This window comes from Buteo buteo, chromosome 11 (genome assembly GCF_964188355.1).
Source record: "Buteo buteo chromosome 11, bButBut1.hap1.1, whole genome shotgun sequence".
NCBI lineage: Eukaryota > Metazoa > Chordata > Aves > Accipitriformes > Accipitridae > Buteo > Buteo buteo.
The window spans coordinates 32,602,611-32,616,234 of record NC_134181.1 but is presented as its reverse complement, the minus strand read 5'-3'; the positions used below and the strand labels follow the sequence as shown (position 1 = coordinate 32,616,234).

The following is a 13,624-nucleotide window of genomic DNA, read 5'->3' as shown; positions in this document are numbered from 1 at the left end:
ATTTGCTAGGAAATTTCCTTCCTATTCTATGCATTTCAGTACCACATTTGACTTTCTCATTCTGATAACAATGTGTCTTGTCAACCAAGCTGCTGTTTCAGCAAAGCATTTTCCCTTGAAGTAATGTGCTGTTTTGTTGTAGGTTACTTTTTCTTATTAGCAATGACAAAAGTAAACCCAGGGCTACTCCTTGATTTTTATTTTCCAGGGTTTATTATTGTATTTACAGTTCCCTGTAAGAAGATACAACCCTTTCCCAGTAAGAGTCCTAATACCTTCCTATGTTTTCAAATACTAATGACCCACATACCCATATGGAAAGGAGAAAGATAATCAGTGATGAAGGAGGTATCTCTAGGGGCTGATGCAGATGAATAGAAAACCTAAATCATTATAAATATTACTGTACTACACTTTGGTACAACCAAAAAAAAAAACTCCAAACCCTTAAAGAAAATATTTAATGGTCCCTAAGTCAAATAAAATTCATAAACAATAGGAGAAGAAATTAAATTAACCACATGGGGGTTTTTATATCTGTAAAAAATAATAAGACTACTTGGCTGCATTGCACATAGGCAATAAAATTAGATTCATTCAGATCCCTTTTAATGTAAGCCTCATTTCAGGCTGTAAGCAAGAAATGTCCACTGTGCTTTATACAAAGGACGACGACTAGAAAAATCAATGCAAACAAATATCCCTTTGTTTTCTGATTTACCATTTATCATGAGATGACAAACAAATGAAGTCTCCTCTGAGTCTGAGCGTAGTTGTATTAGCATTTTGCTAGTACCAGGCAGTATACAAAAACAGCCATCATGTGTGACACCTCCAACACCTACAGGTAGCTGTTTTAGGGGCACATCCTGGTTTGTGGTGAAACAGGTTTAACTCAGCCAGCCTCTTGTACCTGCTCAGTGATATCAGGTTATCATCTCAGTAACTCCAAGGTTGGACTGTCTTGTTCCTATTGCTGACTGGACTGACTGCTCCACCATCCATAAACAGAAGGCATAAAGGTGATTACAAACATAAGAAAGTAGTTTTACATATTGTCTTGCAGTCTTTCCATATAGTCCCTAAGTTCCTTGGAATCACCAAGATTCATATCTTGGCATACCCATTTAATATTATCATCACTGTCAAACAGAATTGAGTTGGTGTAGGGGCCCCCATCCTCCGGCAGTATTGTTGTGTATGAAGTGAACTTTACTCGCTTCTGCTTTGGCCCAGAAGGATTTATAGGTTCACTTTTAACTTCTTTTTCACAAAGGTACTCAGAAGATCTGAGGATATGATTATGAAGAGTCTTCTGAGAACTCCCATTAAGGAGAAAGTTGCTTTCTTCAAACTGCATTCCTCTGTCAATCATGGTAGTGCACTCCTCTGACGGGAGCGAAATGTCAACTGGGTTTTCCAGCAGTTCAACCTCATTTCCAAGCCAGACCCAATCATGGGAGTGGGGGATGTTGCCTTGCTCACTCACAGCAAACCTTTTATGCCTGTACTTCCAAGCAAATGCCACGCAGTTAATCAAAAAGACCAAGATTGCTAAGCAGAAAACACACAGCAGGGCATACATGCCAATCTCCAAATCTGTTAATCCTCTTGAAGTCAATGTGAGATCACTGGGATTGTTTTCTCCTGGTATTTCTACTTGCGCAGGGAAACCTGTGAAGGCAGTTGGGTTATTTTGGAGCTGGCCATCCTCCAGGGACTCCTGATCAATGGGAGATATGAAAGTTGTGCTTTTGTTTGCATTGTCCTCATGACTGGATGTGTCCTCATGGTTTTTGGACCATTCTTGTGCTGTCCTCTCTTGTTCTGCAGGTTTCTCTATAGAATTGCTTGCATGGCTTTTAAAATCTCTATCCATATCATCAATGTCATTAGTCGTTCCTTTTTGGTCAGAATCTTTTTGACCAAACTTCACTTTGACACTTCCTTTCCCAACAGCGAGAATGCTCTTCCGCTTAGTCTTCTGACATGGCTCACTGATGACCATTTCAATTTTAATCAGAGGTCCTTGCCCATCCCCTTCCGCCACTATCCCAGGCCATTTGGACTGAAGGTTTTGGTGCGCAGACACTACCATCTCATCCAGTGAAGTGATGGTGATCGAGAAGTCCTTGGAGTCATAGATATCTAATGGCGTCACTGACCCATCACTGAACAAAATCCAAGCACTGACTATGGCTTCCTGGGGGGAGAGAGGATGAGAAAAAAAATGTGTGAAAGGTAAGAGAGCACATAGACACTCAGTTGTTTAAGTCTGTTTGACATTGGCAAAATAAATACACAGTTTAACTTCAGTTTATTTTGTTTTTTAAAAAAAGAAAATCAAAACGTCTACTCTGCTTCCCATTTTCCTCTTGCAGATTTGTGTTCTCTAGACCACTTGGGCATTTATCTCATCTTCAGGAACTATCAAAGACGTAGTAATCTAAATTTAATAAAAGGTGCTGACAAAAAAAAATTGACAATTTTTTTTTTCAGTCTGAAGTGAGAAGCCTCTTTTGAATGCCAGGGCCTCATGATGAAAATTATCATGTTTCCGAAGTCCTGGTTAATTAATTTTATAGAGGACCTATAATGGGGAGTTTCTGTAATACTGCAGTTCTAATGCCATATTTAATACAATGTGCAGAGCTCTTATGTGTCAGAATGGTGATCTCATTCAGCCCATTGAAACAAACTTGGTTAAGAACACATCTCAATGCAATATTTTAAATTTTCTGTCATGCTTTCAAATATACAAGATTATGTGAAATATACAAAAGTGATTGTAGTCTTTTCTGGGAACTATAGAAACACTCACAAAACCGCCATTTTTAAGGATGTTTTGACCAAAACAATTTGTCTTCTTACTGCAAATTGCTAGTTACACTTTTTCTAGTGATAGAAGAGTCTCAATTCTATAATAAATAAAATAAAAAAGATATATGTGATTTATTCTGTGGTCTCATCGAAAGCTATTTAATTCCTCAGATTATACAGTTCAAAGTAAGCACGAACTCATCACATTTCAGCAATGCAGATCATGTAAACTTCTGTACATGCAGCCAAAAGTCCTTTTGGCTGAACTAACTTAGTGAGACTATTAAGGCATGGGGTTTCTACCTCTGCTTCCATAGCTAAGCTGTATTTTCCCATAGAAGAATTGTCTTGAGTGGCACATACATGCTTTCTACAGCATTATGCATGCACAGACGTGTCTATCACTCTCCCTCTGCAGCGCATGTCTCCAAACTAGCTCCGAAGAGTTTAACGGTCATTCTGTATGGGTGTTTGCACCTGTAGAAGCTGGTCAGTAAGATGAACAGCCTTTACTATGTGAAGTTACTGCTTTTCCAAGTCATACGCTGTATGTGCTGTCTAAAATTTACAGCAGGTAGCTTTTCTCTAGCTTCTGACAAAGCACAGTAAACAGTTAAATTAATTCTATATACTATTTTGGATCATACCTGTTTCGGAGTATGAAGGATATCATACGCAGAGGTGGTAGAAACGATAGCTCTCTTATTTCCTTTGCTGATTTGTAAGGAGAGGGACAAGCCTGAAACTAGTTGTACTCCTAGATCTGTAATGGTTACACGGTCATCTAGAACTATCACCGTCTTCTCTGCCAAGATGGAATCGGAAAGAGGTGACAGAACCTTGAAAGAGAAAGCAAATGCCTTGCATGAAACAGCAACTAATGGTGTTGTAAAGCAAGATTAGACTCTAATCGGCATAACACTTTGGATTAATCTTGGTTTGTCACACCCATGTGTAAGCTATAATTGATGTTTCCCCCAAGACATTACACTCATTTGCTGCTAAATTACTTTATTTACAAAAATAATTTAATAAAACAACCAATCACTTCAAATTGCAGCTTCATCTCAACAATGGAGCATAGATTAAACTAAACAGATTTGTTTTCCAAAAAAAAAAGTCATTTTTGTGTGGTCTATAGAACCTCCTATGAATGCAGTATAGCACAAGACATAGTGTAAGACACTGATTAATGCTGAAACTTAATAAGGGAATAAATAAGTGTACAAAGCCTGGCTGATAGGAACTTGGCCTAATGCCTTTATAGGGACAGAAGACCTGAATGAAATGAAAGTGAGATTTGCAAAAGGGGACTTTGAAAATCCCATGGGGTGCCTGTCTGCATTTTTCAATGCCAAAATTGTCCCGTCAGTTTGCTCTAAGACCTTGTTTCTAACATGCTCAGAAGGAGACAGTTGTCTTTCTACTGATGCCAGAAACAGCTGGTTCAAGCCCAAAATATTTGCGGTGTGATTTGTCTAAACTAACATGAGAAAGCGTAGCTACCTGCTTTGGAGCTAGCTGCCTTCTGCTCTTTTATAGTCACTGGGATGAAAGAGACATTTTAAGGGCAGAAATCCCTTGACCTCTTTGTGATGTTTGTTTTAGGCTGAAAGGAGCTGAGCCCTAAAAGTACTGGTTTCTTTGTGTTGACTACAAAGGAAACTTAGTGTGACTGGAACGTATGGATGCTTGCCGTTAATAAGAGCAGCCCCAATGCTTGTATTCCTTTATTTTGATTAAGAAATATGCGTGAAGTTAGATAGAGATAACAGGTGGTGAACACGAACACCCTGAAAGATGTCTGAAGATTATTTTTGTGTCCATTTTTTGTGTTTCATTTTGTGAACATAAAGGGACTAATTTTTCAAAGACAGTTTAAGCACATAAAGATGCATGCAGATCTTTCTTTGGTAAAATTTCCCAACTGTTAGATTCAGAAGGTCCCACTTAAATTAAAAGAAGCTAGTTGTGTGCATCATGTAACCTGTTTCACTGTTCAGAAAATCTCATTGTGTTGCTAGTCACATTAACATGGATAAATCCCTTAAGTTTCACCTAAAGGTATTTTATGGAAGTGACAACCAGCAAAAAATGAAACCCCATTCAAACTTCCTTTTATGTTTAGCATGTAAATTTTTTGCAGCTTGTTTTTTTCGGAGAGCAATTAATTTTCTAAGCTAACTAGCCATTGTGTGTGTGCATCCAGAACTCTCTCTATGGAAGCTGCAGATACATCTTAGGCTATACCTGGACTGTGGTGATGCCATGCTCACGACCAACCAGAACTCGGCCATCTTGAAGCTTAGCAATCTTGGGCTCTTCTACCTTCATGAAATCAGTCACAAGGTCAGTGATGTCAAACTGCCACTCAGAGCCTAGCATATAGGTCAAGTGGCCTCCAAACTCAGAGGATTCAGCTACAAACTGTGTGAGGACTCGCACCATGGCATGCTGATACTGGAGGGTACAACCTTTTCCTTTTTTCTCATCATCCTCTTCATCCTCACTGTCACGGGTAGGCCTGTAAATAGATCCAGGTTTGTTATCTGTATTGCCACGATCTCCCTACAACACTGCAGAGCTTCAGTTGCATGGTATTTTCAATTTGATTAATGTTATCATCATCTGCTGCTGTGTGAGAAATAGGAAACCAGATTTTGGATGTGTAGGTTACTAAATCTGGGCAAGATGCTTGTACAGCTTTTTGGTGCTGCACGATTTAAAAGCTACTGTCATTTCTGTTAGGGAATTCTTTGTTTGAGTGGGACCTCCCAGCAACTTGAAAATACGTCTGCCATTGCTGAGATTTCCATGGAACCACCGCTTGTTCACCGTGTCTCCAAGCAGCAGTCAAATCTCGCAGAGGGCTAAGGAAAGCAGCATGAAATGTTTATGAGAGGGCAGTTCTGGAACAAACCCCTGTAGCAGCTCAGAAGGCATGGGAGATGTTTTAACATCCTTTTCTCCACCTGTTCCCATAACATTTGTAACACTGTGCTTATCTCTTCAAAACCATTGTAACACATTTGGGATTCCCTGCTGAGGTAATGCTGCCCCACCTTATCCCACATCTCTATCTCATAGGTTTATTAAGCCCTCTGCATTTGAGAAATATAACATGATTTCACCTTAACTCTCATACAGTTCATGCAAGTGTCTGGTATATTTAGTCATGTAATGACCACATGAGGCTTCCAAAAAACTTAAATTGCCACTCAGGACACCAGTTACTCAGATTACACCATGCCAGGCTGTTAAGACTACTTCTCACCCCACAGAAACAATGGCAGCATTAAACACACTTTCTTTCACATTTTCTAACTAGCTGTCCCCCTTGCAAAATACAACCTGTGACAATGTAACAGCTTTCCATAAACCTTATATAAGGCATCACAGTGATTTGTACATGATAGCAGTGCTGTCGCACCTCACAGAATTTTGTCTGGTTTAAAATGCAGTTTCCCATCGGTTATCTTTTTTTTTTTTTTTGCTATTGTTTATTCCTTCAGACAAACACATGGATTCTCTTACCTCTTTCAAGTCAGGTATTAAGCACTAGGTGGTCACACTTCTACTCATTATGCCCCCATGCTGTGGAATTCATTGCTCAGAAATAATTTGCCTTCCTCCTTTACTTATTTATTGAGCTTGAAGCCAGCTCTATAGCCAGGGTGGGAAATACAGGGTAAGCTTCTTATTTTTCACAGTATTTTGGGAAGTAGTTTTGTGTTTACTGTGTTCCTTTATCTTCTCCCTTGAAATACCAGCTATGAAAAACTATTATAAAACAGAATTGCTTTTGTTATAAATTGTTTTATGACAAAGGTGGCAAACAGCAAGCTGAAAACATATCTAAGAAAAGCCCTTGTGCTCTTCAAAATGATAGAAAGTCCTGGTGTTACAGAATCTAATACACTGGAAATACATTTTCAATGCATCACTTCTTAGCTGAATATATATATTCGGCCTCAAGTAAATGGTATTTGGTACAGGCTTTTTGGGTTTGTTTGTGTAAAATAACAGTGTCCATCATTAGTCGCTGAATGAAGCATCATTAAATAACCACTAAATTGTTAAGAAAAAAACAGGATCCTAAAATAGGGATTACATTACACAAAGAAATTAGTCTTACAGAATTAGACAAGCTGGGTATTTCAGGGAAACTTTCAATTGTTCTCTCCTTCCCAACACAAGTGTCAATCTGGACTATGAGCTGAAGCCAGCCGGTCAGCAAAACAGCCGCAAGGAAAGTACTAGGAGGGGAATATTCATAGAGCTTACATGATCCATGCCTATTTAGATTGGTCTTGGCTTTATAATGCTATAAAAGAGTTTATGAACTCCTTAATGTTCCCACTTCCAATTTATTCTTGTATTCTGACCCTCTTCAGCTCATCTAAACCATAACCTAGCTCTGAATAATCTCAGACTTTAGGAAAACCAGGTTCACCTCTGAGTTTTTGGGATTTGACATTCTTTTAGTAATACAGACAGTAACTTTAGTACCCATGCAGAATTGGAGAAAAATGCGCAGAAGCTATTCAGGTAAGAAGTACTTATGGGATTTGGGGGAAAAGAGCCACAGAACCAGTGGGAACCAGTTTTCTTATGGGAAGAGAGACACAGAACCAGTGTGGCTTGAAGAAAAACGTTCACAGGTTCAACATTGATGCTGACTTAATATTTTTTTACACAGCTCTGGTTTCTGTTTCTGTTACATAACCAGATGTTTTACTCAGATCCAATGTGCTACTGTTATTCATATCTATCTCTGTGCTTATTTATTTCTACTTTCACTGTTTAAAACTTTAGACTACTGGACTGTTCAAAAGGAAATATATTCAAAACAACTTTGAGGGAAAGAATTCTTCAGCCCCAGTCCCATACAGCTCATAAATGTGAGTCGTGGGAAGAATGGCCAGAGATAAGGAGCGTTGCATAAGGGCACAGAGGGAGCACTCCTGCCCTTATTACCAGGCTTGAGACTGTATGGGCAGCCAGTACTACCAACTACAAAAAGATGATTCAAGTCCAACTCTTTCCTTATGGTATCTCTAACAAACAAAGGTAAGGGCTCCATTTCATTACAGAAACATTTATAGGTGTTTGTATACTTCTCCTTAGAAATACATGGTTTCTATTGCATGCAAATGTGGAACACCAGAAAAGCATCCCTAAACCATGGAATGGGCAAGGCACTTTCTTATGTCAGCGCCAAGTAAAAAGAGAGGTGTTTGAATTTTCAATACAAGCTTTGCAAGTCTGCTTTACAGGTACCAACTCAAGTTCTTTCTGTTTTTTAAACAAATGATAACCATTTCCACTTCAAAGCCACAAATCCATGATTCAGTTAGTAAGAACATTTCAGTATTTTGTCTCCATGGGTGCAACAAAATGTTTGAGATCCACTGAACTGCATAGTTCCCTTTAGAGCCTTAAACTTCTTGTTACAGTGTTTTCAGTAGGCTTAAAATCCTTTATTAAGCAGTAAGCTCATTTTCTAAGACATGTCCTTATGAATAAAAGCTATTGCTGCATATTGTGGTTTTTTTTCCCCTTGGTCATGTCCATGGTTAGCCCTGGATATCTCTCAGAATCCTTATCCTGTTTCTTGCTGCTTGGCAAACTTGCTTGGAAGATTTTTTGCTTTTCTGGAGTGAACCAAGGTTGCCAGAACTACATTTAATTCACATTTCACACAGAGAAAGCCTTTGCCAGAGAGCTGAGTTAAACCAGCAGCCCTGTTTGTTACAAGGGTGCCTGCTAGGACTGATCTAATCAGTGATGTCAACTTTATATTATAGACACTGTCTGTGAGCAGTTTAAATATGTCTCTCTTAATTTGCACCACTCTCAAACCAGGCATCATGTTCTTGAGCCAGATGCTAATTTCCTGTTAAAAAAACCCTAAAGAAATCAGTTTTGCTGGTTTTGAATTTGAAATACTCATTAAAAAGAGTCATGTATTTAAAAAACATTTGCAACACCCCAATTGAAAAAAAGATCTATTTTGGATACAAAATACAAGCCACTAGAAGTTGATTTAGTGGAAGCTACAGAACTAAAAGTTGCACGTAGCTCCACTCACAGTTCAAGAAGAAATGCAATTTTTACAGATCTTGAAAATACAGTCTGCCTATTAACAAAAATCTCTATGGCCTTATCTCCATAGGACATTAAAGTCAAATAACTAAAGGAGTGAATTTACAGTGTGTCCAAGCTTTATGCAGATGATGTTATTTACAAATGGAATGGTTTGAATCCAGTTTCAGTTAATTCACCTTAAACTACGGCTTTATTTCTGAGTGGCTGCACTCACACAGAGGTTTAACTAAAGCCGTTTACTTTTTTCCTGCATTTAACTTATGCTAACTTTCCTGCTTTTGCCTCTAGTACTGGACAGGACCAAAGCAGAGCTACCACCTGATTAACCATTAGTTCACCAGACTGCCATTCATAAGCACCATGTCTGGCTTAACTCTGTTTTGTAGGTTTTGAAGGTTTATGCTACTCAGAGGTTTGCAGTCACCATGACTTAGTAATGGCTTTATCAGCTTTTTTCAGTAAGGCCAGATGCTGGTAAAAGTCCAGTAGAGTATGTGCCTGATACGGAAGCACATGCTGGAGTCATACTGTGTGATGTCTGCCTCCTTGGGAGCCTCGTGAAAACACTGTGCTATCCCAGTTGCAAATATTTAGTTAAATTAAATTTCCAGGTTGTTCTGTGAGACTTTAGCCATGCAATTCCTATTAATGCAAGCTGAAGCCACTCATCCTATGTAAATGTATGTGCATAGAGCTACTGCAGGAACTTCAAGGCGGCGGCAATTATTTTGCAGATACATGAGGAATCAAAATAAATGTTCTTGTTAGACTAGCAGAGTCTGCCTGGACCTCTTCTACACTCTAATATTTGACTTTAATTTAAATATACACCTTTTGTTTGCTGAGATTGTGGATTTTTTTGCAGCCCATTGCAGCAGTAGAGTCTCTGTTAGCCCATGCTAGTTCAAGGACCGCGTACCATGCATTAGTCATGAGTTGATCCATGGAGCTGACTTTCATCTGGAAAGGGAGGCTCTTCCTATCTGCAGTAGCACATACCACAGATCAAGTTCTCCTCTGGATTCTCCTTTGGATAATATTAAAGGTTTGCCATATGTTTGCAGACTGACCTGATAAATTGTATTACTGCTCTTACATAGGGGAGTCTATTTTTTTTTCTAGTTTCTGGCATAAAAGCAGCCTGTTTTTTCTTTCTGGTCCTCTAGCAAGTTCCTGCTCTCACAGCCGTTCAGACCAGGTGAAAACCAACACAGTTCTAACTGAGCTAGGCAAGTGGCATTTGTAAAATTTTTGTAAAGACCCTGTCTTTTTCATTGCTTTGTGCAAATTATTCAAGAAGTTAGGTAAGCAAACATGTCTGTAATCACATGTATTTTACAATTACAAACATGACAGGGTTTACAGGGAGAAGCAATAAATTTTATTAGGTCAACAAACATCATGGGAAAGAACAGATGTGATTTGGGGCATATAAACATTTTTTCAGGTCTGAAAAAGAAGCAGCTATATTCAGATGAAGAACAGCCATGCTGAGGCAGTACTTCCACAAGCATTTCTTTTGTCGACAGCACCAATAAAAACCTTTAAAAGATTATTGTAAACCGCGTTATATTTTGCCATCTGGCTCAGCCCCTCAGACAACTGAACCAGCATGGCCATGCTGAGCGTGTGGGAATGAGGCAGTGGGGGAGCCAGAGGAGATGAAGGAATGTTTGGAGGTTGCTGAAGCATCTCTGCACAATCCCTGTAAGAAATGCTCAAAAATTTTACCTTCTGTGTATTGATGAATTACTTTATAGCAATGTTTAGCTCTTGCCAAGAAGACAAGGGAGCGGTGTGAAGATACCAACCCTAAGTGGACAGGAGGGGAGTAGAAGATTGTTTTGTCTGTGGTGAGGTGAAGAATGAAGAAGACACATTACAGTGCTCCCATGACTAAATCTGAGGACAGTGATATAGTTTCAGTTGATCTGTGGGCCATGTGCGACTGAACCTAAATTTAAGACTGCCTAAGCCTGTTGGCAGGGACTGTCGAAATAATCCATGAGTTAGACACCCTCTTCTTTTCAAATTAGTTTCCTTTAAGGACAGATATCAAAAATCTCATGCAAATTGCAAATACTGGCTCTTACATGAAAATGAAATTGAAGCAATACAATGCTATGGCTACCACACCTGCTGGGAAACACTTGGATTTTGTTTTTTTTATAAAAGATTAAAGCACTCTCCTCTCTCTCTTTCAGACCTGTTCTCAGGTATCACACAAGACAACCTTCTCACTGTACAGCACTAACACTGTATTATACATCCTGGGCAGGCACTGTGAAGAATTACAGGCTGAAGCATTGTTCAGAATAAGCCAATGTGGCCTTCTGGCTGTATCACTGAATGAGGATTCAGGAAACCATCCTGCAGCTTCTGACTGTAGTCTGAATGGCTTGTGTGCTTCAGGTCACCATGTAAAAACTCATCATAAAAACTCCCCCATGTTTAGGATATTGGGAAACATGTAGCTATGAAGGAGATGGAGGCATAAGCATGTTAAAAATTAAAGAGAAAAATTAAAAAAAAAAACCCAAAAAACAAAAGGAAAAGCCACTAAATCTCAGGTAAACCCCACCCAAATCTAAAAATAAAGGAAATGTAAAAACCTTAAGTACAAAGGAAACGTCAGAGTGAGCACAACTAATGCTAGTCCTAGACTGCCTATTGATTTAGAATACCCCCCCAAAGTTAAAAAAAATATCCACATGAATGTTCCATAAAACAAGAGATAATTTATTTCTAGTTGAAACCCTTCCCGTTCACACAGGCATGGGCTGCTGACACACAATGTCATAAGCTACCAGCTGCAATTCTGGGGAATAATGCAGTGTCCATACTTTCTCTTCCACCCTTCAAGGGAAATGCTTGCTGAAGATGTGCCAGCAGTTCAGATGCAATCTGAACAGCAGCAAACTCACACCGCTTGCCAGCTTGCAAACAGAGCAGACTCTCAGACCATTATCTTTATTTCAGCTGGCCAAATAAATCAGAACTAGACACCAGGGGGTAAATTTCCAGCACTGTGTGTAATGGGTTTAAAGTCAGAATGTCCACGACCGTTAACCACAGTTGAATGTCTAACTCACTGAGCTTGCTGCTGAAAGTTTACTCCTATAATAAACATCAACAGCCTAATCTTGCAGCCATTTACTCAGCAAAATCCCCACTGGTTTTAGTAGGAGCTGTGCCTAAGGGAGTGTTACAGCACTAGGCACATTACAGGCAGAAGAAGGTAAGTTAAGTAAGTGAAACTTTAAGCAGCTGGCATATGTTCATTCCTCACCTAGCAAATCTCTTCCTGCCACAAATGGCAACTTTGCCTTCATCACTGAAGCAAACACACAGATTTCTCTTGTGCCAGATCCTCACCTCCTCTTCTGTCATAACCAGAAAAATTGTCCACACAGCCAAGAGGTAAGTAAGTCAGTCCCCTTCTTTGGAGCTCATTATCTGAGTATCCTGTAAATTGTGTCCTCTTACTCTTGGTTTTATGCCCTCATAAAGCGTTAGATAATTCTACTCCACTGCTGTCTGTTTGGGCTCTTTAAGGCTCTTCAATAGCTGAGATGTTCTCCTGGGCAAATCGAGTGCTTTAGCTAGAACTGCCACAGTGTTTAGCGCTACAGTTACTGCTGCCAGAAATCCTTTTTCACTGTGTTATAAATCTGAGCTGGTGTCATGCCTTGTTCTCCAGTACTATTTTTCAACTTAGCCTGAAATCCACCAATATAGCAGTGTTCCTGGAAGTTCTTAACCTTGCAAATTGTCCAAATGATGGTTATTCTAGAATGAGTATTTGCAGTAGGGAATGATGGGAACAGAGCTCAAAATCCCTGCCCCCTTCCCCCTCCTTTTTTCCCTATCCACATTTATCCTAGTAGAATCCGTTCATCAGAATATAGTCTTTAACAGGAGCGTAAGTGGTGTTTTGCCTAATTCAGATTTGCTAAGTAATGCTTCAGCCAGGTCTGCTGTACAGTGCATCTGTACACAGACTGAATAATCATCCAAAGTCATAGAATCATAGAATGGTTTGGGTTGGAAGGGACCTTTAAAGATATCCAGTCTGACTCCCTCCCTGGCCCTATTTTATTTAGCACTGTAGCCAGAAACTTAAGCACTGGATCTTGATCTCTCTCCCCTCCCCTCCCAGCCCTCTCTCACACACACACAGAAGATGTTACATACAAGATGGGAGAGGTCCAGGTCTTTTTGCACATCAGAGTGTATGATACGACTTCCTGAGATGATAGGTAGTGGGGAATTGATTAATGCTCCAGGCAAAGCCACTGACTTTTAAACTTTTAAATATATATATAAAATATAGCCTGCTGATACCACTGTTGGATGTTTTAATGAAGCCTAGGACAGACTCTACTAAACAGGAGAGTTTAGATTCTGAGAAATACTCTAAAAATTTGTTGTGTTCTAAAATCAGAGGCCCTGGGCATGTATCTGGACTGTGCCAATGCTGTAAGCATACCTTTTGTTGGCTGTGACAGGTATCCTCCAGCCTTTGATCTGGCTAAGCTCTGTATCAGAGATCTCTATCTGCAGTGGGAGCCTTGGAACCCAGACCGTCACTTCTAATTGGGTGGTAAAATGCTGATAAGTGAAGTTAACAATAGTATCCACTTTGCTTTTCATTTCCTTGCCATTAACGAAGATGGAGTCACATCTGTCAGAAACC

At 39.5% G+C, this 13,624-nt stretch overlaps 1 protein-coding gene across 1 annotated transcript in view; it reads right to left on the bottom strand.

The window, feature by feature from the left end:
• Nucleotides 1-260: 260 nt before the first annotated feature.
• The window catches only part of TMEM132B (transmembrane protein 132B), a 259,623-nt gene continuing 246,259 nt past the window's right edge, over nucleotides 261-13,624 (bottom strand). The window contains exons 6-9 of the mRNA XM_075041445.1: nucleotides 13,418-13,623; nucleotides 5,071-5,344; nucleotides 3,468-3,659; nucleotides 261-2,203 (exon numbers count right to left, since the gene is read on the bottom strand). Coding sequence (XP_074897546.1) covers nucleotides 1,049-2,203; nucleotides 3,468-3,659; nucleotides 5,071-5,344; nucleotides 13,418-13,623 — 1,827 coding nt within the window. The 3' untranslated portion in view covers nucleotides 261-1,048. The remainder of the gene's footprint in view (nucleotides 2,204-3,467; nucleotides 3,660-5,070; nucleotides 5,345-13,417; nucleotide 13,624) is intronic.